The sequence below is a fragment of the Dendrobates tinctorius genome, unplaced genomic scaffold (genome assembly GCF_039654945.1).
Source record: "Dendrobates tinctorius isolate UK_male_01 unplaced genomic scaffold, ASM3965494v1 ptg000203l, whole genome shotgun sequence".
Lineage (NCBI taxonomy): Eukaryota > Metazoa > Chordata > Amphibia > Anura > Dendrobatidae > Dendrobates > Dendrobates tinctorius.
This window is the reverse complement of record NW_027361870.1, coordinates 18476715-18502284: the sequence shown is the minus strand read 5'-3', so window position 1 is coordinate 18502284 and position 25570 is coordinate 18476715. Positions and strand designations below refer to the sequence as shown.

General features: G+C 42.7%; 1 protein-coding gene across 8 annotated transcripts in view; it reads left to right on the top strand.

The window, feature by feature from the left end:
• The window catches only part of PLCB4 (phospholipase C beta 4), a 380991-nt gene that overhangs the window by 219577 nt on the left and 135844 nt on the right, over window positions 1–25570 (top strand). For all 8 annotated transcript variants that reach the window (XM_073553858.1, XM_073553856.1, XM_073553855.1 and 5 more), the window contains 4 exons: window positions 5021–5121; window positions 6088–6168; window positions 13399–13458; window positions 15741–15884. In XM_073553858.1, the coding sequence (XP_073409959.1) occupies window positions 5038–5121; window positions 6088–6168; window positions 13399–13458; window positions 15741–15884 (369 nt within the window). In that variant the 5' untranslated portion in view covers window positions 5021–5037. The remainder of the gene's footprint in view (window positions 1–5020; window positions 5122–6087; window positions 6169–13398; window positions 13459–15740; window positions 15885–25570) is intronic.

The window sequence follows — 25570 nt, the reverse complement described above, 5'->3', positions numbered from 1 at the left end:
TTTCCGCTGCATGTAATCCGCACATGACTGTATCAATAAAGTTTTGTCAAAGCCAAATACTGGGAAGTATCAAAAGCAAAGCAGCTTTATGTGATACATGACGTATCCAAAGGAGACAAAAATGCAGTGTCAAAAATGTGATAAAAACTCATGTAAAAGAAAGCAAGTATACTAATTTACCTACAGTGGTGGAAATAAGTATTTATAGGTCCTGTGCCAGCTTGCTAACTTCAGTGTCCGCAGGTCCTGTGCCTCTTTACTTTCCGGCGCTGACTGGACCCTGACACTAATAGTTTGAAGCACACATTGTCACCTCTGCTGCCCTGCTCCACAGGTATCTTTTAGCACTGTTTCTGTACTCAGGACACGCGCACTGGCTCAGTGAGCGAGTGTAGTGCGGTGTTCCTGACAAGTAGTCCTGTGCCCTTAGCAGAGAAACACCCCTAAAACATAATGTTTCCACCTTCATGGTTGACAGTGGTGATGGTGTTCTTTGAGTCATAGGCAGCATTTCTCTTCCTCCAAACACGGCGCGTTGAGTTAATGCCAAAGACATCAATTTTAGTCTCATCTGACCACAGCACCTTCTCCCAATCAATCACAGAATCATCCAGGTGTAAATTGGCAACCTTCAGACGGGCCTGCACATGTGCATTCTTGAGCAGGGGGACCTTGCGGGCGCTGCAGGATTTTAAACCTTTACGGTGTAATGTGTTGCCAATGGTTTTCTTGGTGATTTTGGTCCCAGCTACCTTGAGATCATTAACAAGTTCCCCCCTTGTAGTTTTAGGCTGATCTCTCACCTACCTCATGATCATGAATACCCCACGAGGTATAGTTCCCCAGATCGATGTCAATTGACAGTCATTTTGTATTTCTTCCATTTTCTTACTATTGCTCCAACAGTCTCAGCCAGCGTCTTACTTATGAATTTGTAGCCCATTCCAGCTTTGTGCAGGTCTATGATCTTGTCCATGACATCCTTATAAAGCTCTTTGGTCTTGCCCATGTTGTAGAGGTTAGAGTCTGACTGATTAATTGAGTCTGTGGACAGGAGTCTTTTATAAAGGTGACTGTGTAAGACAGCTGTCTTTAATGCAAGTAACAAATTGATTAGGAGCGTCTAACCGTGTCTGCAAATTGAGATTCTAATTTGGCTTTTATCCTAAGTCATATTACAAGACTCGTTAAAGGGTTGATTGTGACTTCTAGGATCGCTACTACCAACAGGTAGCGCTATAGAGTTCAAGTCCTCTTTTTCTCTGAAGAGGCAATTTGCATAACTGGTCTGGCTTACAAATACTGAGCCAAACACTCAACGTGTGAACGTGGTCTTAGTGTTTTTGATGCTGCGTTTTCTGTCTCTTTTTGATCTCATGTTTTAGGTAAATCTGTCTTCCTTTTTTATACTTTCTGATATCAAAACTTCCTTTCACAAAACCTTATTGATACAGTCATGTGTGGAGTAAATGCCTTTGGCTGGAGTCACACTTAACGTATAAAAATACGGTCTGTATTTTATGGTCTTAATACGCAGAAAAGTTCCCTGAACAGTGATCCGTAGGTCATCCGTTGGCAAGGCGTTGCTGCATTTTTTTTGCACATGTAAGCATCCATATGACACCTGTATGGCATCCGTATGCCGAGATTTTCTCACCGGCTTGCAAAATGGACATATAATGGATCCCTATGACAGATTAAAACACATATGAAAGAATAGATCTTTACTTTTACTGTATGGTACATACAGTAAAACATTTCATTTAATTTATTTTTTTTTATATGTCTTTGACTAATAATTAGATTAGGGTATGTGTGTAAAATTTGGGGCATGTAGGTGTTAAATTAAGGGGTTAATTCGTTGAAAAAAATTGCGTGGGCTCCCACGGTAATTTCTCCACCAGAGAGGGAAAGCCAATGAGTGAGGGCAGATATTAAGGGTATGTGCACACGCTGCGGATTCTGCTGCGGATCCGCAGAGGTTTTGGCCCTGCGGATCCGCAGCAGTTTCTGCTGCGGTGTACAGTACCATTATATCCTATGGGAAATGGAAACCGCAGTGCAGATGGTGTGGATTTTTCTGTGCGGATTTGCTGCGGTTTCTAATGCGCAGAACGAATTGACATGTCAATTCTTTCTGCGGATTCCGCTGCGGTTTGCCATCTCCTCCATTGTAGAGGTGATAAACCGCAGGGCAAAACCGCAGTCTAATCCGCAGATAAACCGCATTTTTTTTGACCTGCGGATTTTGCAAAATCCGCGCGGATCAATCCGCAGGCCAATCCGCAGCGTGTGCACACACCCTGATAACCTAGAGAGGGACTATTGTTTTTGCCCTCCCCCGGCTAAACAAGTCTGCCCCCAGCCACCCCAGAAAAGGTGCACATTTTCTGGCACTTAGCCTCTCTATTCCCATTGCCCTGTAAATGAAATGAAATGGTTTACTGTATGTAAGCCATGTGTAATTTCATGTCGGGTTGGGGAATGATTTTATGGAAGCCGACAACTGATTTAGCGGCTATTCTGCTATGTTGAACTCTATGAAATGTAATTACATTTATATATATATATATATATATATATATATATATATATGTGTGTGTGTGTCTCAATGACATGTATATATATAATGTGTGTATGTATATATATATATATATACAGTATATATGTATTCTATGTGTCTGGATCTATTCTTTCCATTCTTTATTAAACATGTCAGTGTGATTTTACTGTATCGCGCACTGAATTGCCGGCTTTTGTTAAAGGACACCGGGTGCATATTTCTTGCAAGTCACACGTCTGGTCCATGTGTAATCCGTATTTTTCTCGCCCCCATAGACTTGCATTGGCGTATTTTTGGAGGAATACGCTGACAATCGCAGCATGCTGCGATTTTCTCAGCCCATAAAATACGGCCAAGAAATATATACGGCTGATGGGAGATGCCCCATAGAGAAACATTGGTCCGAGTGCAATGCATTGTTTTTGCGCCTCTCACTCGTCCGTATTTCTCTCTAGTGTGACTCCGGCCTTTTAGGTCGTTTCGGAATGAAAAGTTTATATGCGTTTTTTTTACCTGCGGACTAAAAATTCATAAAATTTGACATTTTGTGTCACCGCAGATCAGATTACACTGCATAAAAAAGCACAGTGGCCATGAGATTTCTATAAATGAAATCCACTTTGCTGTAACTGTAAATTTCTATATTTATGACCCAGCAAAAATACACAGCGTCAAAAACTGATTGTGGGATCACAGCCTCACACTTCAGCGCAACAACCATGTTCAATGCGTCCTAATAAGAGGTCACAGAACAGGTCCCCAAAAAGGACCTTCCTGTTTTAGCCAGAGCATCTCTCGTTGTAGCAGATTGTCCACGTCATGCAGCATAGACATGGGCAGCACGGTGGCCCAGTGGTTAGCACTGTTGCTTCCAATTCCACAGAGGACAATGTCTTCAAGGAGTTTGCGTGGGTTTCCTGATAGGGAATTTAGATAGTGATCCCCAAAGGGGACAATGATGATAATGTCTGTAAAGTGCTGTGGAATTAATATTGCTATAGAAGCAAAGCATAATAATAATAATAAAATAATAATAACATTTCTTCAGCGTGAGTATATATCACCCGTCAGAGATTTCTGCAATGATAAGAGCTGTACGGAACCTCTGCTCCGATTCCTCAGCTTGATGTTATGGACTTCTGTAATTCTTGCTTAGGCCGGGGTCACACTTGCGAGTGCAATGCGAGAAACTTGTACAAGTCTCTCGCCTCAATACCCGGCACTGCCGCCGGCACTTGGGACCGGAGTATGCGGCTGCATGTATTTCTATGCAGCTGAGCTCTCCGGTCCCCAGTGCCGGTGGCATTGCCGGGTAATTATGCGTGAGTTTCTCGCATTGCAGTTGTAAGTGTGACCCCGTCCTTAGCACTACATTCTGTCTGAGATGTATTCACAATAGGTCTGTCTGCTGAGATCTGAGGAACCGCTGAGCAAGGAACCTCAGGAACAAATGACTATACGGACAGATTGACATCCCGTCTGAGAGTGGCCAAGTGCTAAATACTAGTTAAATAAATTTTGGCACTCAACTTGGAAATAGATGATGAATGATTTTTATTTGCAATCAAGGGTAAACGTTTCGGTCAATACATCTGACCTTCATCAATACACCAACTGCTCCTGAGGTGTCTGTATGAACAGAACATGGGAGATACTCATTAGGAGCTTGACTCCCGATAAATCAACGTGTAAGGTCCTGAGAGGGTCCTGTGAATTAGTGTAGACCAAAAAAGGACTCAAATACGAGACCAATATTATATGTGGTACAGGTGTCTTCCACCTATAGAATCATCAATTAATGGTGATCAGCACGAATTTCATATAAGGATCACTGGGTCTGCATGTTTATACAATAGTGAGACCATACAAAGTCGTGTTCAGTAGGGACCAACTGAATGAGAAGACTATCGGTGGTGGATAGTGGTATCATCTGCCAGGAAAGAACGCGGCGTCTACTGCTGGTTCGAGGGCCATTTTTTGGTCTACACTAATTCACAGTGCCCTCTCAGGACCTTGCACGTAGATTTATCGGGAGTCAAGCTCTTATGAGTATCTCCCATGTTCTGGTCATACGGACACCTCAGGAGCAGTTGGTGTATTGATGAAGGTCAGATGTATTGACCGAAATGTTTACCCTTGACTGCAAATAAAATTAATTCATCATCTATTTCCAAGTTGAGTGGCAAAATTTATTTAACTATTACTCTGGTGTTGAAACCCCTTTTGAGCACCGACCCAGCTGTGCCACAATATATCTACCAGGTGCTAAATACTAGGCCTTAGCAGTTTGTCTCCTGTAAACCACAAGATGTGTGACCACTGGGCGACATTTGAACATTTGGTGTAGCTATATTTTATCCTGTAAATATATTTTCGGTGTATCCCAAATAAATGTGTTTGCTTCAGTTTTACCTGTGCGCATGGGATGTCACCATATTTCTGTGTTATATCTTCCAGACCTCTGTAAAGTAAACATGGCCAAACCATATGAATTCAATTGGCAGAAGCCTGTTCCTTCTTTCATGCAAGATGGAGCTATGTTTGACAGATATGAAGAGGTAAGAGACAGAATGGTTTATTGCTGCTACTGAGACAAATCTGTAATGAGGACAGAATTACAAGGAGGATCCTGTGTGGAAATGGGAAACCAGTTGCATTTTTGGACCAAGGAACGGCATGTGGGTGATAGTCACTTTAGGATGCGATGGCGAAAAATGTGGTTGATGTACGGTAACTACAAATATCACATTATAATGATAGATAGATAGATAGATCAGGAATTAAAGCAGCACAAGTATATGATCTACTTGGGTGCACTTCTTCGATCACCAAAACACTGGCTCCAATATATAGAAGCCAAAAATAGACAGCAAACCCCTCCAAAATATTTCCAAAAATAGCAGATTTTATTAGCCCATATGTGGCTAAATATAATGTTGGTTGGTAAAATATCATTATTTTTTTAGTCGAAACGTCACATCGTAATGGCTATTAGAATCCACTCTTTGTTTTTGGATTGTAGATAGATAGATTCAGGTTGGTCCAGGGTTTTGGCTGCCTATCAAGCCTCATTAGGTGCTAGCTGTGAAGGCTCCAAGGTGCTTTGTGCTCATACAGTGGGGAAGGACAGACAGGGCCAAGGCCTCTGAGAGTCACCATTTTGAAATATGTTAAGGATCATGTAGTGCTTTCAGTTGTATTGGATCGTACGGAAGGAGCCTCTGATAGCAAGAGGTTAGAGGCTAGACGGCCCCGAATATATTTTTGTGCTGTGATTTAGATGTTTGCTGAGCATAAAAATAATAAGGTTGGTCGCAGCTCTGTTTTGAACCCAATTCACTGTGTCGGTGTGGTAGTCTTTCTGTGCCAAACATCTGAAGACAGTGATCCTGACAGCTTACTGACCCCCAAGTTGCCCCAATTTATATATATATATATATATATATATATATATATATATATATATATATATATATATCTGCAGTGATATTTCTTAATCAGTTTTGTCTTGTATTCTTTTTTAGGAATCATTTGTGTTTGAACCAAATTGCCTCTTTAAAGTGGATGAATTTGGCTTTTTTCTCACATGGAAAAGTGAAGGCAAGGTATGTTGTATTAATGGGTTATCGTCTCACAATATATTGTACAGGACTTCCCAAAATTGTATCATTTTTAAACATTTTATTCAGCAGGTTCTTAGTTATTCCTTTTTTTAAAACTGAAATATGGCTTCTAATAGATATTTCTCAAGTTTGAAGATATCCCCTATCTATGTTATTCTCTGGCCAGATAGATGTGGGTCTGATTGCTGAGACCTAAACTGCCCACGAGAACCAAAGTTCTGAAGAACAGATGTTGTAAATGTTCAACTCTGCTCCATCCATTCTTAATGTGACCACCATAGATAGCTGAGCGCTGACCTCGACATTACAGTAAGAATGAAGAGTGAGAGTGCGCACAATCAACCACCACTCCATTTACAAGGGGGTTCTTCAGAGCCCCAGTTCTCAGTGAAATTGATGCCTGGTTGAAGCGGTCGGACCCCCAGCGATCTGGAAACTAGCTATTCACTATAAGGCCTCTTTCACACATCAGTATTTTGATCAGTATTTCATCAGGATTTGTATGCCAAAACCAGGAATGTCTCCAAAATAAAGAACAGGAGTCAGTCTTTCAATTATATTTTTTCCTTGGTAAGTTCCATTCCTGGCTTTGGCATACAAACACTGATGCAAAATACTGACCAAATACTGACGTGTGAATGAGCCTTAACACAGGTAATGGGTAACTTTCAATCTTTAATTATTTAGGTAACTGTTACCACCCACCTTTCGTGTCTCCCCTTTTTTCCTCATAGATTGTAAGCTTGCGAGCAGGGCCCTCATTCCTCTTGGTATTTGTTATAATCTATGTGATTATTGTTATGCTGTAATGTCTATCGTCTTTATAAGTCCCTTTTGAAATGTAAAGTGCTGCGGAATATGTCGGCGCTATAGAAATAAAATTATTATTATTATTATTATTTAAATAAATAATTTAAAAAAAACACGGCATGGGGTCCCCCCCCATTTTTGACAACCAACCTTGCTAAAGCTGACAGCTGGTGGCTAGTATTCTCAGGCTGGTAAGGGGCCATGAATATTAGCCCCTCCAGCCTAAAAATAGCAGCCCGCAGCTGCCCAGAAAACCCATATCTATAAGATGCGCCAATTCTGGCGCTTTGCCCGTCTCTTCCCACTTGACTTGGTGGCAACTGGGGTTCATATTTGTGGGGTTGATGTCAACTTTGTATTGTCGGGTGACATGAAGCCCATGGTTTAGTAACGTAGAGGCGTCTTTAAGACACCCATCCATTACTAATCCTATAGTCACATTGTAAGAAAACAGACATCCAGGAAAAAGTCCTTTACTTGAAAGAATGACACATGACTGCACGACAAACATCCGGTGTTCGGGCAGCCAAACCCAAGCAGTGCGGAACTCTACTGTTCGGGTTCGCCCATCTCTACTCCTAAGGACTAGAGTGAAGCGGCGCTGGCCGCTCGCTCTCTTTTTTCCATGCCCCGGGCGTCCCGGATGTATGCAGCTTGCTTCACTAAAGACGACACCCGGCATATAAGACGACCCCCGACTTTTGAGGAGATTTTCAACGGTTAAAAAGTCGTCTTATACGCTGGAAAATACGATATATAGAGGTGTTTGTGGCAGAAACCAGGCATGTTTCACTAATCAACCCCTGACTATATGGCTGTGTTCACACACAGCGTTTTTTTAGCGGTTTTTACCGCGGTTTTCACTATAAAACCGCTATAAAACCGCTAAAAATAAGCTGCACAGTCATTTCTATGCATTTTGCACTTTTTGTGTACATTGATGCGTTTTTTACCGCGATAAAAACGCATCGCGGTAAAAAACGCAGCATGCTCATTAATTTTGCGGATTTTTCCGTGGTTTTGGCTTCTCCCATGCGTTTAGAAACCGCTGCGGTAAAAAACGCATCAAAACCGCGCAAAAAACGCGCAAAAACCGCCGCGGAAAAATAGGTGCGGTTTCTGGGAAGGGATTCAGGTTTTTGTGCAGAAATTTTCTGCAACGTGTGCACTTAGCCTAAATTTCCGATCGTGTGCACTGTAGGTCCAGGTAGTCTACTAATTTATTACAGGGCTGTGGAGTCAGAGTCGTGGAGTCAGAGTCGGTGTCTTGGAAATTGAGGAGTCAGAGTTGGAGGTTTGGCTTACTGACTCCATAGCCCTGGTATGAGGGAGTCGTGGAGTCAGTGTCATGGAAATTGAGGAGTCAGAGGTGAAATCGGAGGTTTGGCTTACCGACTCCACAGCCCTGATTTATTAGCAGGTTTTTTTAATTTAATTTACAAAAAGATAATTTCTTCTTTGCCTAATACTACACATAGGTGAGATGTAGTTATCTGTGATTTTGGGGGGCTCTTAGAACGTTTCAACGTGCTTTATCTTTTTCGTTTTTACCCAATAAATTCTCGGGGCCATCTGTAGGCTTCTCAGAAGTTCTGATTTTTTGGCACTCTGTCATCTTTATGATGTAAGATTTTTTCTGAAGTCAGACGTACTTGTTACATCTCTCAAAGATACTATTTTTTGTTCTTCCCTGGTTTTAGGTATAATCGCTTAAAGCCATGATATGAGCAGATATTTTTTTCCAAATAGAGAGTTGCACAGCCGAACAGTCTTTGCGAAGGTGCAAAAATTCAAGTGATAAAATGCAAGACATTCATTCACTGAATATTTGCGAAAGCCCCAGTGTTGGCCCAATGTCCAAAAGAATAAAGAGGGTGCATATAGCTCCCATCAGTAGGTAGCTAGCCACATTCCACCCCTTGCTACATTTCGGGTACCATCACCTTTCTCCAGCATGCGTGCGGTGCGCTTTTATACCAGGTGCACTTCGAATTGGAGTTTCATAATGGTTGTGTCATATTCTGTTTACGGATTTCAATATACGAAGAGGAAGAACCTCGGTTACTCACATATTCTGGAAGCCTTTAACCTTCTGTGTTGTCTTTCAGATAGGGGGAAGTTCTTTGCTTTGGACAATCACTACCCTTTAAGAGGGGGCCTCCCTATCGGTGCCTCAAAGTAAGGGTGCATTTACATTGGCCAATTGCGGCTATTAAAAGACCGCCATTCAGCTACATGTAAGTCGATCAGCGGACTTTTAAAAGCCTTTGAGACTAATTGCACTTCCATGGGCACAGGACAATCATTATTATAATCGTTCTGTGCAATAGAATATCATTGTTCTCAGCAATGAATGTCCCGTTTAGGGTTTGTGCACACGTTAAGTATTTGCATAAGACATTTCTGCACCAAAACTTGTCTTTTGGCAAGAAAAAACTGTGTGTAAAATACGTGCGTCTTTACGTGTTTTTTTTACTCATTTTTTTCCCCCATTAATTTGATTAGTTGAAAAAAACCTACAAAACACTGAAAGAATTGACATGCTGGAAATATGAAACGGCTTAAAATCTGCAAAGAAAAAACAAGCAACGTGAGATTTCAGAAATCTCATTCACTTTGATGGTCCAAAAATGCATGGAAAAACACTGCAAAAACACGTGTGAACAGACCCTTACCCAACACAAGGTGCTTCAGAGAGGGATGATTTTTAAACAAGCATAGAAATCATTTCACCCAATGACTGAATATTTTTCATGTTTAGCCAATCTATTAAAAGGAAAACAAATGTTCCCAGGACTCAATCGATCTCCTCGTACAAGGCTATCCATGGTTTTCACCACGAATAACCCTCATACCTAAGATATTATACAGTATGTTGCTGTGCACATGTCCGATTCAAATGATGTGCTGATTGATCCAAAAAAAAAAATCGGAATGCAAGTCTATGGGTCCGTGGAAAACATTGGACCCCATACAGATGACATCTGAGTGTGGTCTGATTTTCATGGACAGAGAGATTGTATAAGGCAGTGTTCCCCAACTCCAGTCCTCAAGGCCCACCAACAGATCATGTTTTCAGGATTTCCTTTGTATTGCACAGGTGAAGCAATTGTCACCTGAGCAATACAAAGGAAATCCTGAAAACATGATCTGTTGGTGGGCCTTGAGGACTGGAGTTGGGGAACCCTGGTATAAGGTATAGAACCTTTTTTTATCCCTCTCCACTTCTAAGGGTACTGTTACACATAGCGGCGTTCCAGGGATCCCGACAACGATACGACCTGTAAGGATCGCTGGTACGTCGCTACATGGTCGCTAGTAAGATGTCAAACAGGCAGATCTACTCAACAACACAGCAACGATACGGCGATCCGTGTAATGACCTCGGCGGTCGTTGGGACCTTGTCACACAGCAGCTATTCTGACGACTCAGACCTCGATAGGCGTGCTTCAGCGTTGCCTTTTCCACGCCCCTCTGCTCCGATTGGTGGTCACTACTGCGCTATCACTACGCGGTTTGCTTCAGCGTCCCTGTCTGAGTTGCTACTGCACTATTTATTCGTGGATCCACAGTCACTGACACGGGGACACGCGATTATTATAACTGTACATGTTAAATGTTATGATTGCATATAATTGATAGCTGACCTATAAAAGGAAACGCTACAAAGATCCTAATTTGAGACCACCAATTGGAGCTGAGGGGGCGTTGAAAAGACAAATCTAAATCACACCGGCATCGCTGAGTTCTGAGTCGCCAACGAGGTCGCTCGTCATTGTTATGGTGTCAAACACAGCGATGCATGCTGGCCAGTGGGACACCAACGATCAAAAATGGCCCAGGACATTCGAGCACGATCAGCGATATCGCAGCGGGGGCCCGGTCGCCGCTATGTGTCACACGTAGCGAGATCGCTGGCATGGTCGCTGTTGCGTCACAAAACCTGTGACGTTTCAGCGATCTCGCTAACGATCTCACTATATGTGAAGTACCCTTAAGAAAACTAATTCCACTCTGATCATACCCTGGTCAACCTCTGATCAAAGTCTGATCAGAAAAATCAGATAGAAGCGGAGAAAACAGTCGTGTGACCCTACCCTAAAGGCCCTTTTACATTTAGCAATGCACCAGCGATCCGACCAGCGATCCGACCCGGTAAGGATCGCTGGTGCATCGCTAAGGCTACTTTCACACATCCGGTGTGTGGGGTCCGGCGGCGTGCGGCGAAAAGCCGGGCCGCCGGATCCGGCCTGCAGCCGTGACACCGGATGTGTGTGCGGCGTCTGATACGGCTCGGACGTGATTTAAAGGAGCCACAGCAGGAGGTGGACAGAGACAGCCGCTGAGAGAGACAGCTGCTGAAAGGGAGGTGAGGGGAGAGTAGGAGAGGAGAGGGGAGGGGAGAGGAGAGGGGGTTGGAGAGAGAGAGAGACATGTGGGGTTAACACTCAGTGTCCGGGGCGAGAGAATCTCTCTCTCTTGCCGGGCACTTGTGGGGTTAACCCCACAGAGAGATCTCTCTCTCTCACCCAGACACTGTGAGTGTTAACCCCACAAGTGCCCGGCGAGAGAGATCTCTCACAAGTGTCTGGGTGACAGAGAGAGATCTCTCTCTCTCTCACCGGGCACTTGTGGGGTTAACATTCACAGAGTCCGGGCATGCGCTGTGGAAAAAGCCGGTCCGGCGCTGAGAAAAAACGTTGCAGAGAACGTTTTTTCCAGACGCCGGACCGGCTGTTTTTGTCGGATCTGGCAAAAACCGGATACGCCGCATAGGCATCAGGCGCGATGCGGCGATAATGAAACGCTATGGGGAAAAAAACGGATCCGGTGGCAACAGGCGCCGGATCCGGTTTTTACACTTTTCGCCGCATCGCGCCTGATGCACAAAAACTGATGTGTGAAAGTAGCCTAAATGATCGCTAGTGAGCTGTCACACAGGCAGACTTCACAGCGATGCAGCAGCGACGCAGCGCACGATACTTACCTTTCACACACAGCGATCCTGACGTCCTCCCGCCCGCCTCCACGCGTCGCTCGTCGTCACAGCAGGAAGCTGACGACGAGAAATGGAGCCGGACATTCTCGCGCGATCAGCAATGGACAGCGGAGGGGGCGGTCGGAGGTAAGTATCACACATAGCGATATTGCTAGCGATATCGCTATAACGTCACAAAATTGGTGACGTTATAGCGATATCGCTAGCGATATCGCTATGTGTAAAACCCTCTTTAGGCTAGGGTCACACAACTACTATTCTCTCGATTTTGCTAATCACAGTTTGATCAGAGTTTGGTCACAGTGTCATCTGATTAACATGGAAGGGGAGAAAAAGAAAGGAAGTTTCTCCACTTTCTCCATTCAGTCTGAAAATGGATGAAAATCAACCCACACTCGTATGTCATCCACGTGTTCTAAGATATTTTCCAAGGACCCATAGACTTCAATGGCCGAGTGTGATCTGATCGGAGGCATCTAGCGCATGCTGCCATTTTTTTCCTCGGACCACTCGCTCTGCCGAAAAGATTAGATATGTGCCCAGCCTCATTCACTAACATGGGGATAAGTGCTACCCATCAAAATGACGAGAACACTCGTCCAAGTTATACTCTGCGCGAGTCCTAATGAGGATAGCCCAGGTCCTCCCGAGTGAAAAGCTTAGTTTGTAGCCTTTTTAGGGAATTGTAATTGGTTTTATAAAAATCCTTTGAAGGATTATGGATAGCGTTAGGGGGCTTTTTTTTTTTTTACTTAAATATATGTATTTAGGGTTAAAAATCATTTTTGTGATTGAGTTTTCTTATAAATTTTGCACCATTTGGCTTATACAGGTTCTTTATTTCCCTACACATTGGGGGTAACAGAATGAGTTAACTAAAAACTTAACAGTGATCTGGTTCAGATAGAGAGATTGCTCTTTTATCAGTCTTTTTCTGCTCCTCTCTGCTGATTTATGACCACACCAAAGTTGAACTAAACTTTCATGTGGTCATAAATCAGTAACACTTATAACCTCCCATCAAAGCGTAATGACTGACTCACTGTTAACTCATTCTGCAGCCAGAAGTAGACAGGGCAATACAGAGGCGGAAGGCAAAAGGTGTACAATTTTTAATGAAACTCAATTGCAAAAAAATTTTTCATTCATTATACATACATGTAATTAAATAAACAAGTATCCTCTTCAAACTTCGTGCATTTCTCATCATTGTGTAGCTTGATTGTATGGTAGTCAGTTCATTTTTGCATTCTATAGTTTATTTTAATATGCAAATTGCCTTTTCAGAGTGGAAGAGGACTATATAGCGCCACCTGTGGGAGGCAGCAATCCTACAAGTCACGATCGAACCCTTTAAATATTATTCACTTACTATAAGTATTCTTCTTCTTTTCCATTATAGGAAGGCCAGGTCCTAGAATGTTCTCTAATCAACAGTATACGTTATGGCATAATACCAAAGGTAATGTCATCTGAACCTTTTTTTTTTTTTTTTGGTTCTTGTACAAAAACTTCTTTCTTTGCTGTGTTGCGCTACTTTAATTAGCTGTGAAAAGGTTATCTGATTTGGAGCTTTTCTATTTCCCCTTGATTGTATGTGAAAATTCAAGATAAAATCCTTTAGATTTTCTGTGGTTTAAATAAGACGTTAAAGGAAAGAAGATCCTGCTCAGCCGCAAGCTGATAACACAAGTGACAAACTGCAAATGACATCAGACCGTAAGCGACCTCATAATAATGAGCATGAAATGTCAAATACTAAATGTCATAGAGAAGCATTGTACCGAGTGTGTACATGCCACCTAACATCCCTGCACTGAAACGGAGATCATTTCATGTGGGAAATTTAAAAAAAATTGAAATACTGGAAAAAGGAAAATATTTTTTATGTTTCTATCCATAATTATCCAAAAGAATAACGACATAAAAGTTTTGACGAATCGGGTCCACACTCCCCAGCTGGAATAGTATGGCGTCTCTGACCTGTTGCAGTGTTTCAAAGTAAAAAATACAAATTACCTCTTGAGGCTGCGTTCACACGTTGCGTTTTTTTCGCATTTTTGCTGCGAAAACGCTAAGAAAACCCATCCCATACAATCCTATGGGATTCCGCACATGCTGTGCTAATGCTGCGGATTTTACCGCTGCGGAATCGCATCACGGTAAAATCCGCAGCATGCTCATTCTTTTTGCGGAATCGCGGCAATTCCGCACCATAGGAATGCATTGATCTGCTTACTTTCCGCATGTGGCTATGCCCACCATGCGCAAAGTAAGCGGATCATGTGCGGATGGTACCCAGGGTCTGGAGGAGAGGAGACACTCCTCCAGGCCCTGGATACCATAATCCTGTAAAAAATAGAGCAAAAATAAAAAATAGTGATATACTCACCCTCCAGCGGCCCCCGGAGTCCTTCCCGCCTGTCACCACGCTCCCAGAATCTTCCGGTCCCAGTAATGCTTTGCGCGAATGACCGTGATGATGTCACGGTCTCGCGAGCGTGACGTCATCTCAGGTCCTTCGCGCAAAGCATTACTGGAACCGTAAGATGCTGGGAGCGCCGCAGAGCAGATCAGGGGCCGTCGGAAGGTGAGAATAACAATATTTTTTATTATTTTAACATCCCGCCTTCACATTCCAAGTGATGCTAATCGCTTGGAATGCGCAAGCAATCCGCAAGCGAAAAACGCTTGCAAAATGCTTGTTTTCTGCACGAATTTGCATGCGTTTTACCCGTGGCGGGAGTGCGGAAATGAATTTCCGCAGCATTTCTGCAACGTGGGTACATAGCCTAAGAGAGGAAGAGGACTTGAACTCTAGCGCCACATATTAGGAGAAGCAATCCTAAAACTCAATATCGACCCTTTAACAAACCTGGCCATAGACTAAGGATTAAAACCAAACCAGAATCTCAGTTTGCAGACACTGTTTTGGGGTGATGCCCCTCATCAGTACAAAGCATGAAATCTGATTAGGCTGTATATAAGAGGCTTATGATTGAGATCTAAATGGTAACATTTCTCCCTGTAGACTAGAGAGTGACATGCCTGACATGCCAGTGTAAGGAGGCTTTTTAAGCCTTGCAATGCTTCTCTGTGAAATTAAGTATCCAAATTGCGAAACCATAGACCGTAGATCCCATCATAGGTCTTTCATACAGCCAAATCAGACAGCCGATATCATGCTTTGCACTGAACAGGGGCAACACCCCAAAACACTGTGTTTGCAGAGTAAAATACACATGGCTGATGACGCTGCCAATTGTTCGGGTTGCACCGTAGGATATTCGTATTTTCTTTGTGAAGATCCAGTCATTAAATCAATACACCCCAAGAATATTTATGCAAATAACTTCCCTCTAGAAGGAAATAAGCTGTCTCTCTAACGCAGTGTTCCCCAACTTCAGTCTTCAAGGCCCACCAACAGGTCATGTTTTCAGGATTTCCTTAGTATTGCCAAGGAGATAATTGCATCACCTGTGCAATACAAAGGAAATCCTGAAAACTTGACCTGTTGGTGGGCCTTGAGGACTGGAGTTGGGGAACACTCTTATAACGCCAGGTAAAGGCCAGCCCTTTATTGAGCTTTGAAAATTGATTTTCAACCAAATGAGAGACCTTCATATGTAGATCGCACTGGTTTAGAGCCACATCTAGATGTGCCAGCTGTTGGCTGTAAGGAATTTGATGTACATAACAATAGAAATCTTGTGATATTGAATCAAACTTTTTCTTTTGTTTCAGGATCCAAAAATATTGTCTGCACTGGAGTCTGCTGGAAAAGCCGAGAATGAACTTGACGGCCGGGTAATGTGCGTCTGTTCCGGCACAGACCTGGTGAACATCAACTTCACTTACATGGTCGCAGAGAGTGTCGAAGTAGCTAAGGTATTCCGCAATTAAACACTGCTTATGTTACTACTAGGTTTCTGTGACTACTCTAATCTGCCCCTGTCAATTACCACATGACTTATTTTCGCTTGGCAAGGACTGATTATTACGAAGAATGCACAAACTTTTGTATACAGACTTCTGCGATACAAGTTCCTAGTCAGTGTGAAGACAATTCTACACTGCTGTCCACCATCATGCCATCTGGATATGGGGTTCAGGACCCTCATCTGTAAGACGGTGGGTAGAGCAGCCGCTCTCTCATTCTGCACTACCCAGCATGTCAATGCATGGACGTCTCATGGATTTCACTGGGCTTTGTGTAATAGTTATTTATTCTTGTCTTGTGCCACTACACGGAAAATTGCCGACACCCATTTTTTTCAACTTCATATGATTTTCCAGGAATAGAATAAAAAATACATATAGATAAAGAAAATCTCATTCTAAATAAATGCCCAAATACTTGTGATTAGCAAAATAAATGTATTTTGTCTTTGGAGATAATCACTATAGTATATTGTATTCACCATAATTTGGTTACATTGACAATAACCTGTTCTTAATTGTTAATAGGAGAGGTGCATGTAAGCATGTTTAGTGCCAGGGGTGCTCTTATTGCTGTCAGCCTTATCTAGATAATACTGGAAATATCAGTGCTGAGGTAAGAAGAGACTGCTCGCACTGCTGTCCACCCTGTCTAGCTGATCTAATACTGAAAATATCAGTGGTATTGAGTTAAGAAGACGCTACTCACACTGCTGTCCACCATACCTTCTGATCTAATACTGTAAATACCAGTGGTTCTCAGGTGAGAAGCGGTTGCTTACACTGTTGTCTGCCCTATCTAACTGATCTATTACTGAAGATATCAGGGGGACTGAGGTAAGAAGTGGCTCCCTCCACACACTGCTGTCCACCATACCTTCTGATGTAATACTGTAAATACCAGTGGTTCTGAGGTGAGAAGAGGCTGCTCACACTCTTGTCTGCCCTGTCGAACTGATCTAATAATGGAGATACCAGGGGATTGAGGTAAGAAGTGGCTTCTCACACTGCAGTCCACCATGTCTGATCTAATACTGGAGATATCAACGGTACTGAGGTAAGAAGAGGCTGATTACACTGCTGTCCACCTTATCTATATAATACTGGAAATATCAGTGCTGAGGTAAGAAGAGACTGCTCACACTGCTGTCCACCCTGTCTAGCTGATCTAATACTGAAAATATCAGTGGTATTGAGTTAAGAAGATGCTACTCACACTGCTGTCCACCATACCTTCTGATCTAATACTGTAAATACCAGTGGTTCTCAAATGAGAAGCGGTTGCTCACACTGTTGTCTGCCCTATCTAACTGGTCTAATACTGAAGATATCAGGGGGACTGAGGTAAGAAGTGGCTCCCTCCACACACTGCTGTCCACCATACCTTCTGATCTAATACTGTAAATACCAGTGGTTCTGAGGTGAGAAGAGGCTTCTCACACTGTTGTCTGCCCTGTCGAACTGATCTAATAATGGAGATACCAGGGGATTGAGGTAAGAAGAGGCTTCTCACACTACAGTCCACCATGTCTGATCTAATAGTGGAGATATCAACGGTACTGAGGTAAGTAGAGGCTGATTACACTGCTGTCCACCATGTCTGTATCGAACACTGGAAATCTCAACTGTACTAAGGTAACAAAATCACCCCCCACATTGCTGACGACCGTGTCTGTCTAATCTAATACTGAAGATATCAGCGGTATTGAGGTAAAAAGAGGCTGCTCACACTGCTGTCTATCATATGTGTCTGATCTAATCCTGGAGATACCCAGAGTGCTGAGATAATAGGAGGCGGCTCACACTGCTGTCCACCCTGTCTGATCTAATCCTGGTGATACCAGGAGTGCTGAGGTAAGAGGAGTCTGTTCACAGTGCTGTCCACCCTGTCTGATCTAATCCTGGAAATACCAGGAGTGATGAGGTAAGAGGAGACTGCTTACACTGCTGTCCACCCTGTCTCTGTCTAATCTGATACTGGAGATATCTTACTGAGGTAAGAGGCTCCTCACATTACTGTCCATAGTATATACGGTAAATGCTGAAAAACTGCTGTGGCCTTGGTGGGTTCTGTTCTCTCCAGGTCACAACAGCAGAGCGTCCTACTCCACGTGATCCTAGTCTCCTGTCCTATTAACATTCTAAGACTGGTTTCTGATGATGTTTTCATTCTACTATAGTAATTATCTCCCTAGACAATACAAGTGCACTTTGATAATCAAAGATATTTAGCAAATTTATTCATGATGGCATTTTCTGTGTATTTTTTTTCTGTTCCTGGAGAATCCCTTTAAGCAGTTGTTAATGGGCTTAATTAGTAAAAACGATATGCAGCATTGAGCAGCTAGAGACAATTAGTCACCAGGAATATTGTAGGTCAGCTCCTTTTCACTTCCATTGTAGCTGAGCTGCAGTAATCGAGAACATACACATTTTACATCTGACCATTGCCTGAGCTGAAACAGTTGATCGGTGGAGATGCGGGTTGTCAGACCCACGTTGAACTAATATGGATGACCTATCCTCACCATAGGTCATCATTATATTCCTAGAAAACCTCTTCGGTGAATGAACCATAGACCTATACACATTCTTGGCAAGCGTGTAAACATATGAATGTGTCCTGCTAAATAGGGTTTTATTATATATTTTGGGGTTCAATTACTGTCAGGTGAGCAAGATGTTAGGTTTCAATTTTAATATTGGCCCCAAGTAGAAATATTTGAGAATTACCACTCTTACTGGGATCACTTCTTGCTTGCAATATGCCGTAGGTTTATGAAGATTTTCAGGGAATCACTGTAGATATGCTTGGTCCTGTAATGCAGTTCCTCAATACAATGAATATATTCCCTGTATTGTATTACATTAGTATTGATCCCTACAGAGAAGCAGATTGCAAATAAAATTATATTCTTATTGATGTCATTATGTCAAATATCCTACATTAAAAAGAGAAATTAGATGGACAGCAGCACCAGGATCATCACTTCAATGCAGCCAATATGTACATGTTGGCTTTGTACGTTTCACTCCTTCAATTTCATCTGGATTATTGAAAAAGGACCTGTCTCTTAAGTAGGTAGTTTTTTTTTTTACCTGGTCTAAATGCCACTTCTCTCCTTAATCAGGCATTGTTTTTTTTTTCTGTTCTATGATTCTGACATATGGCCCCCTCTTCCATTTTGTGCCCTGTAGGTAAATATAGTGTTGTTAGCCAAGGCCCAAGAAGGTGCCCAATAGAAGAGCTGAGGATCACGTCCACTTGGTGTGGATTTGCATAAAGACACGAACAGAGAGGGGAAAGAACAAAAGTGAAAATACAAACAAAAGAAAAGAAAAATCTACAGATTCTAGAACCAGGAGAACAGAAGCAATTAGACCAGCTAAAAAAAAAAAATCACATATTTATGGCAAGTGACACACACATTAATTGGTTTATTGGCCAATGAGTGGTTGTGGCGTCTCGCATCAGGGCCAGATGCTCAGATGAAACGTAGTCATATTTTTTTTAGACCATACAGCTGTTTGATGCCTTATCTCTGTTCAGCTGTAGATTTTTTGTATACTGGTGTGTGAAATCTTAATGTATAATTAATATGTTTTTAGTTATAGCAGAATATAGAGATAAAGAAATAAAGTCCTGGGAATTCTGCAATAGGAATTTTTTAAATCATTGATAGTATCTTCCCAGATGTCATAACTTTATCATACCAGTTTTTATAAGTAGAGGGCAACTTGATACGAAATGATGTCATACTTGTGACATTATTGAAAGGGAATTTGTCACCAGGTTTTGGACAAAGTAATCTGAGAGATGCATGATGTAGGGGCAGAGACCCTGATTCCAGCGAAGTGTCACTTACTGGTCTGCATGAGGTAATTTTGGTACAATCACAGGTTCTCAGCTGCAGATCCAGCAGAGCTCAGAATGTTGAGCCCTGTATAATCACACCCACACCACTGAGTGGCAGTTTTCTATGTACACTGGACATTGATACAAAGCTGCTGATCAGGGGTGGCGGCGAGATCCACAGAGCAGGAAGACAAGGAGGCACGGGACAGCTAGCGCTGTAGTGATAATTTCCTGCTGCTAAAACACTGATTTTATTGAAACAATAGCATGCAGTCTAGTAAGGTGTCACATCGCTGGAATCAGGTTCTCTGCCCCTACACCATGCTGCTCTCAGATTACATAGCAAAAAAACTGCTGACGGATTCCCTTTAAATATTATTATTGTTAACACATATTGTTGTTAACATTTTTAACCCTAAGTCCCATTAGGGTGTTTTTTAAACTATTACGGTAATTTAATGTACTAAACCAGATATTGATATGCCTCTGTGGGCAGCTTTACAGGCCTTCTTCCTTAGGTGCAATCTAGGTGGCATCTTCTAATCTCTATGACCCATGGTCCTAACTTTAGATGGCTGTCCCCATACTAGAATGTAGTTTATGGTTTGGAAAACAGTAAGTAGTGATTATTTCCCTTCCTCTGAAGCCCCCAGTGATACAGTAATAGGAGGAAGAATAGAAATGTGAAATGTAGAAATAATGAGACTGGGGGAATATTCATTACCTATTACACCTGCTTGTCATAACATGTAGTGCCGGTATGCCGACAAGCCGCGGGAAGTAGCTGTGTAATAGAGCAATCTCACTCTGTGTCCCGCTGGAATTATACCTCGTCTAATCTCTAAGACTCAGTTTTTGAAACCTGATTATTTGCTTTTTTTCCATTAGAAGTACATTAATAAGGCTGGCTTCACACTAGCGTTTTTTAGCGCTGAGCTTCGTGCGCGCCCATGCGCATGTGTCCTGCGCCCCTATCTTTAACATGGGGTGCATGGCCTAGCGTATGCGCGCGTTCGTATGCATTTTCGTGCGCATGCGGTTTTTTGTAGTGTGCGGCTAGGTGCGCCGGACGCAACCTGTTGCATTTTTGGTCCGTCCGACCTGTCTCAAAAAAACGCATGCGCAAAAAAAAAAAATCACATTACAGTCTATGGAAACACATGCGTTTTAAGAGTTAACATGGCTAGATGATGCGTTTTTTGTATGCGATTCTATTGCGCACGAAGCGCAGCCCTAAAAAACGCTAGTGTGAAAGTAGCCTAAGGCTGGTTTCACATTAGCGCTTTTTAAGCGCACGCATGGCCGGGGGTAGCTCCGCCCCTGAGCCGGCTCTCTGTCCGGCGTGCCCGCCCCTTGCTTGTAGCGCCGCCTCCTAGCGCACAGCGGCGCCTGCGATCGGCGCACCCTATCTTTAGCATAGGGTGCGCAGATCGTGCGCAGGCCGTGCGCTAGTTGCGCTTTGACCTGCGCTGCGCACTTTTGACGGTGCGCCGTGCGCGCCAAAATCAAACTTTTCGGATTTTGGCGCACACGGCGCACCGTCAAAAGCGCGCAGGTCAAAGCGCAACTAGCGCACGGCCTGCGCACGATCTGCGCACCCTATGCTAAAGATAGGGTGTGCCGATCGCAGGTGCCGCTGTGCGCTAGGAGGCGGCGCTACAAGCAAGGGGCGGGCACGCCGGGCAGAGAGCCGGCTCGAGGGCGGAGCTACCCCCGGCCGTGCGTGCGCTTAAAAAGCGCTAATGTGAAACCAGCCTTAGTCATCACAGCAACACTATAGAGCAGAGCCAATTGTGTCCTAGTGTAAGAACACCGCTCTAATTTCCACCATTCCGTCAGTTCCTAGTATTGTAATCTGCCAACTATCAGGCCCGATTAACACCAGATTCCAAGACTTTCACTGCGTATTATGTTTTTTGTATCGGATGTCTATTTAGTTCATGTGTATGAAGAAGATTCTCCTTTTAACCCCCAAAGGTAAGTCTATATGATCTGCAAATAGTAGAAATAAAGGGGTTGTCCAGCCTTAGGCTACAAGTCTGCAGTTCCTCTATGTAACTGAAGACTTGTTAATCCTGTGCTGTGAGGATTCTGCGGTGCCAGGAGCGGGCGGTCATGTGACCACAAGTGTGTGATTTTCATACTCCGGCCACATTCCAACTAGACGTGTCCGGCCTCGCCACTCCACTTGCACTGAGCGAGGCTGCACATGTCTAGCCATCACGTGACTGCGTGTATGCAGATCACATACTTGCTTCCAACACCGGATAATCTTTACAGTGTGCAATGTGACTATTCCCAAGTCTGCAGTCACATACCGCAGACTTGTAGCATAAGGCCGGACAACCCCTTTAATATTAGTCCCCGTAGCTCGATCGGCACTCTGGTTCTGGTTAACTACCACTGGGGTCCTTAACACATTTGGCATGTGACCATAGCAGTGAATGAAGTTAGAAGTGTCCTGGCCTAACTATTAAAATAATCAGTCAACCCAACCCCCTTCACTCACTGCTCCAGTCACGTGTAAGACTTCCCTTTAAAAGAGACCCGTCACTTGCCATAAATATGTATTTTTTTAGCTGGTCTCAATGCCGCTGTTCTTGTGAATCTAGATTTGTTTTTGTTTTCTCCCTTCACCTCTCTGATCTTAGAAAAAGACCCACTCTTTCCTATATATGTCTAGTCCTTTTAGCCAAGTGGGCGTGGTCCTCAACACTTTTCTGTGTGGGTCTTCTTGAGAGCCATACCTAGTTTTCTAAAAAAGACTTCATTTACATACAGGGAAGTGCAGGCCAAATCTCATGATTGGAGGGGCGCAGGAACAAAAAGCACACACCACCAGATACAGAAGAATCGAATTTACACCAGATAAAAAAATGACATATTTATGACAAGTAATTTTTAACTAACCAATACAATCTTCAGCGAAAATTGACTGGAAAAGCCGTAAGTGCAATTCATGTCCCACTCACACTTTACCTTTAAAGCTTGTGCCTAGAAAATCTCCTTTATACACTGAAACTATTGCCAAGTCTGTCAGTGTGTGACATTGCTTAATAATACAGATTGGCATCTGACAGATGAATTTCACAAGGCGTACCGAAAACAGCGTGAGTGGTATAATGGTTCTCATGACCCCAGAATAAAATGATGCCCCTCTCTATTATACAAGTAATGTGACCCATTATAGATAGGAACCATTTAAAGTGTGTCATTTCAGAAAACCTTGCAGCAGAATGTCTGTGTCTGCCTTATAGCGCCTCCCTTCCTCACTCCATAGAACATCATGAGCACCAACTGTCATCTCCTATTCCAGTAATGAAAAAAAAAAACCTGTATTCACTGGAGACGGATTTTATCCACGAATTGAGAATGTTCAGAATGAAAGATCAATCCAGGTGGAGAATGAAGCAGATTTCTCTGATAAAATATATTACACGGTTTATTATTTTCATATGTACTATTGATTTATGGGGCAAAAAAAATGCCTATTCCATTCGGTTGCACACCATGTTATAAACTACTGCTGTATATTACTCTACTATAGAATCAACATAAAGATGAATGTGAGATGGGTTTGAGTCTTACGCCGGGGTCACACTACCGTAGAATATGGACAAGTGCGCTGCCAGAAAACATCGTATAGCACTTGGCCCGGTGTTAATCTATGGGGCAGCTCACAGCAGCGTGTGTTTTCTCGGGTGTATACTGCGTGCGCGTAAAATCGCAGCGTGCTGCGATTGTCACCGGGGTTCGGCCAAGACTCGCCAATGCAAGCCTGTGGGTGCGAGAAAAAAATTGCACAACACTTACATCATGCGAGCGCTGGCCGATTTTTACGCACCGGTGTCCTTTGAAACGCCGGCAGTTCATGTGCGGTGTACAGTAAAATCACACTGACTTTTACTGTTGACTTTTGCTGAGTGTCTGAGCAATGGGTCTGAACACTTATGACCATGTGATATTTCCGTTTTTCTTTTTTAATAAAGTTGCATAAATTTCTACATTTCTGTTTTTTTCAGTCAAGATGGGGTGCAGAGTGCACATTAATGAGAAAAAAAATGAACTTTTTTGAATTTACCAAATGGCTGCAATGAAACAAAGAGTGAAAAATGTTAAGGGGTCTGAATACTTTCCGTTCCCACTGTATTTCTGGGTCTGAACTGCTTGTATGATGATGATAGTCACAGTTCGAAATATATAGCAAACCTTTTTTTTTTTTTCATTTTGGGAATATTTTTTGTTGGCCCTGCATCGCCCCCTACTGGCAGCTTTAATGAATGCATTAGATGTAGTGTTAGAAATGCATATATAATGTAGAAGCGCACATTGTGTTATTCATCACTTTTCATAATGGTGTAATGTGTTATGTTCTGTTTTACATAGGATTTCCGGTAAGCCTAACAAATTATCTTAATTAATTGAGAATTGTACTCAGCCTTTGCATAAATTAATATTGAAGGAAAATAGAAGAAGAAACTTTGTAATATATCTTATTAGAGAATCCTGCTTCTTTCCCCACTTATGAGACATCTCTTCCCCTCCCCTGCCTCCTGAACTCATCAGTAACAACAGTTCAGCTTGTTCTCCCTCCAAACAAGATGTACAGTGAGGAGTCAGGTTTCCCCTCTTATCATGGAGAGTAGAGGGGGAAGGAGGAGTGAGGAGTCCAGTTAAAAAACAGGCAGCCTGACACACAGAAAGACAGTCTCGACAGGTTTTCCACTACTTTAAAAGTTATTATCAATGGTGCCAGGGTGGTGTAATAAAAAAATGCAGTGCTCCTGGCTTCACTCAGCTCCTCTGCATTATTTACTGTATTCCCGGCCAGTTGGTGTCAAGGAACTGCTGCAGCCAATCAGCAGCCATTGACCAGCTGCAGCGGTCACATGTTGTCTCCTCTGCCAGTTGATGCCCTGAGACCAGTGGGTAACACAGGAGTGAGTGCAGCGGAGCGGGGCCAGCCATGAAAGTGCCACTCTATATATATGTGTGTGTGTACATATATATATATATATATATATAATAGCATGATGTATACTATGTACCATATCTATGTTAGCGATCGATGACCCCACAAAAATGATGTCACAGTACAGTGAAAGCTTCTAGTGTTGTAGACATGTTTATTGTCTGTGATGCCATTTCTTGTTCATGTTCTCGTCGATCACTTCGTAGAATTTGTTGCTGTATGTAATTACAATGTATATTTGAAATATACAATAATGACCATGCATATGTTTAAGCTTGGAATAGATTACATGTGTGTATTCATTATTGCTATTACTATTATTATTATTAATAATAATAATCATTTATATTTTTACTTTTCCAATATTTTTTACATTAATATTCAATGAGATGTAAAAATAAGTGATGTTAAAACCCTTGAATGTTTCTAGGTGAAACATAAATGTATCTTTAAAGCAGATTTTTTTTTCTGCAGACCATTCACTCCGAGGAATAAAATTGGACATCCCTATAGAATATCATGGTTACATCACGAATAGCACTCGTGAACGAAAAATCATAGTTGTGAACGGCGCGCCCTAACAGAGAAGAGTCAAACCCCGGTGTGGTCTGATCTTAAAGTCAGACTCGCTGCCATGTCCCTTTCCTTTGCTTTACATACACTCAGCAGGTTGTCGAGTAGATGGGAACAGATAATGGTTGGAATCCAAGAGTTTGGCCCCGATCGTTATAAAGTGATGGCCGGAGGTTCCAAAGTGACAGACACGATATTTATTTGTGTTGATGACTCCATTCCGTCAAGAACAGA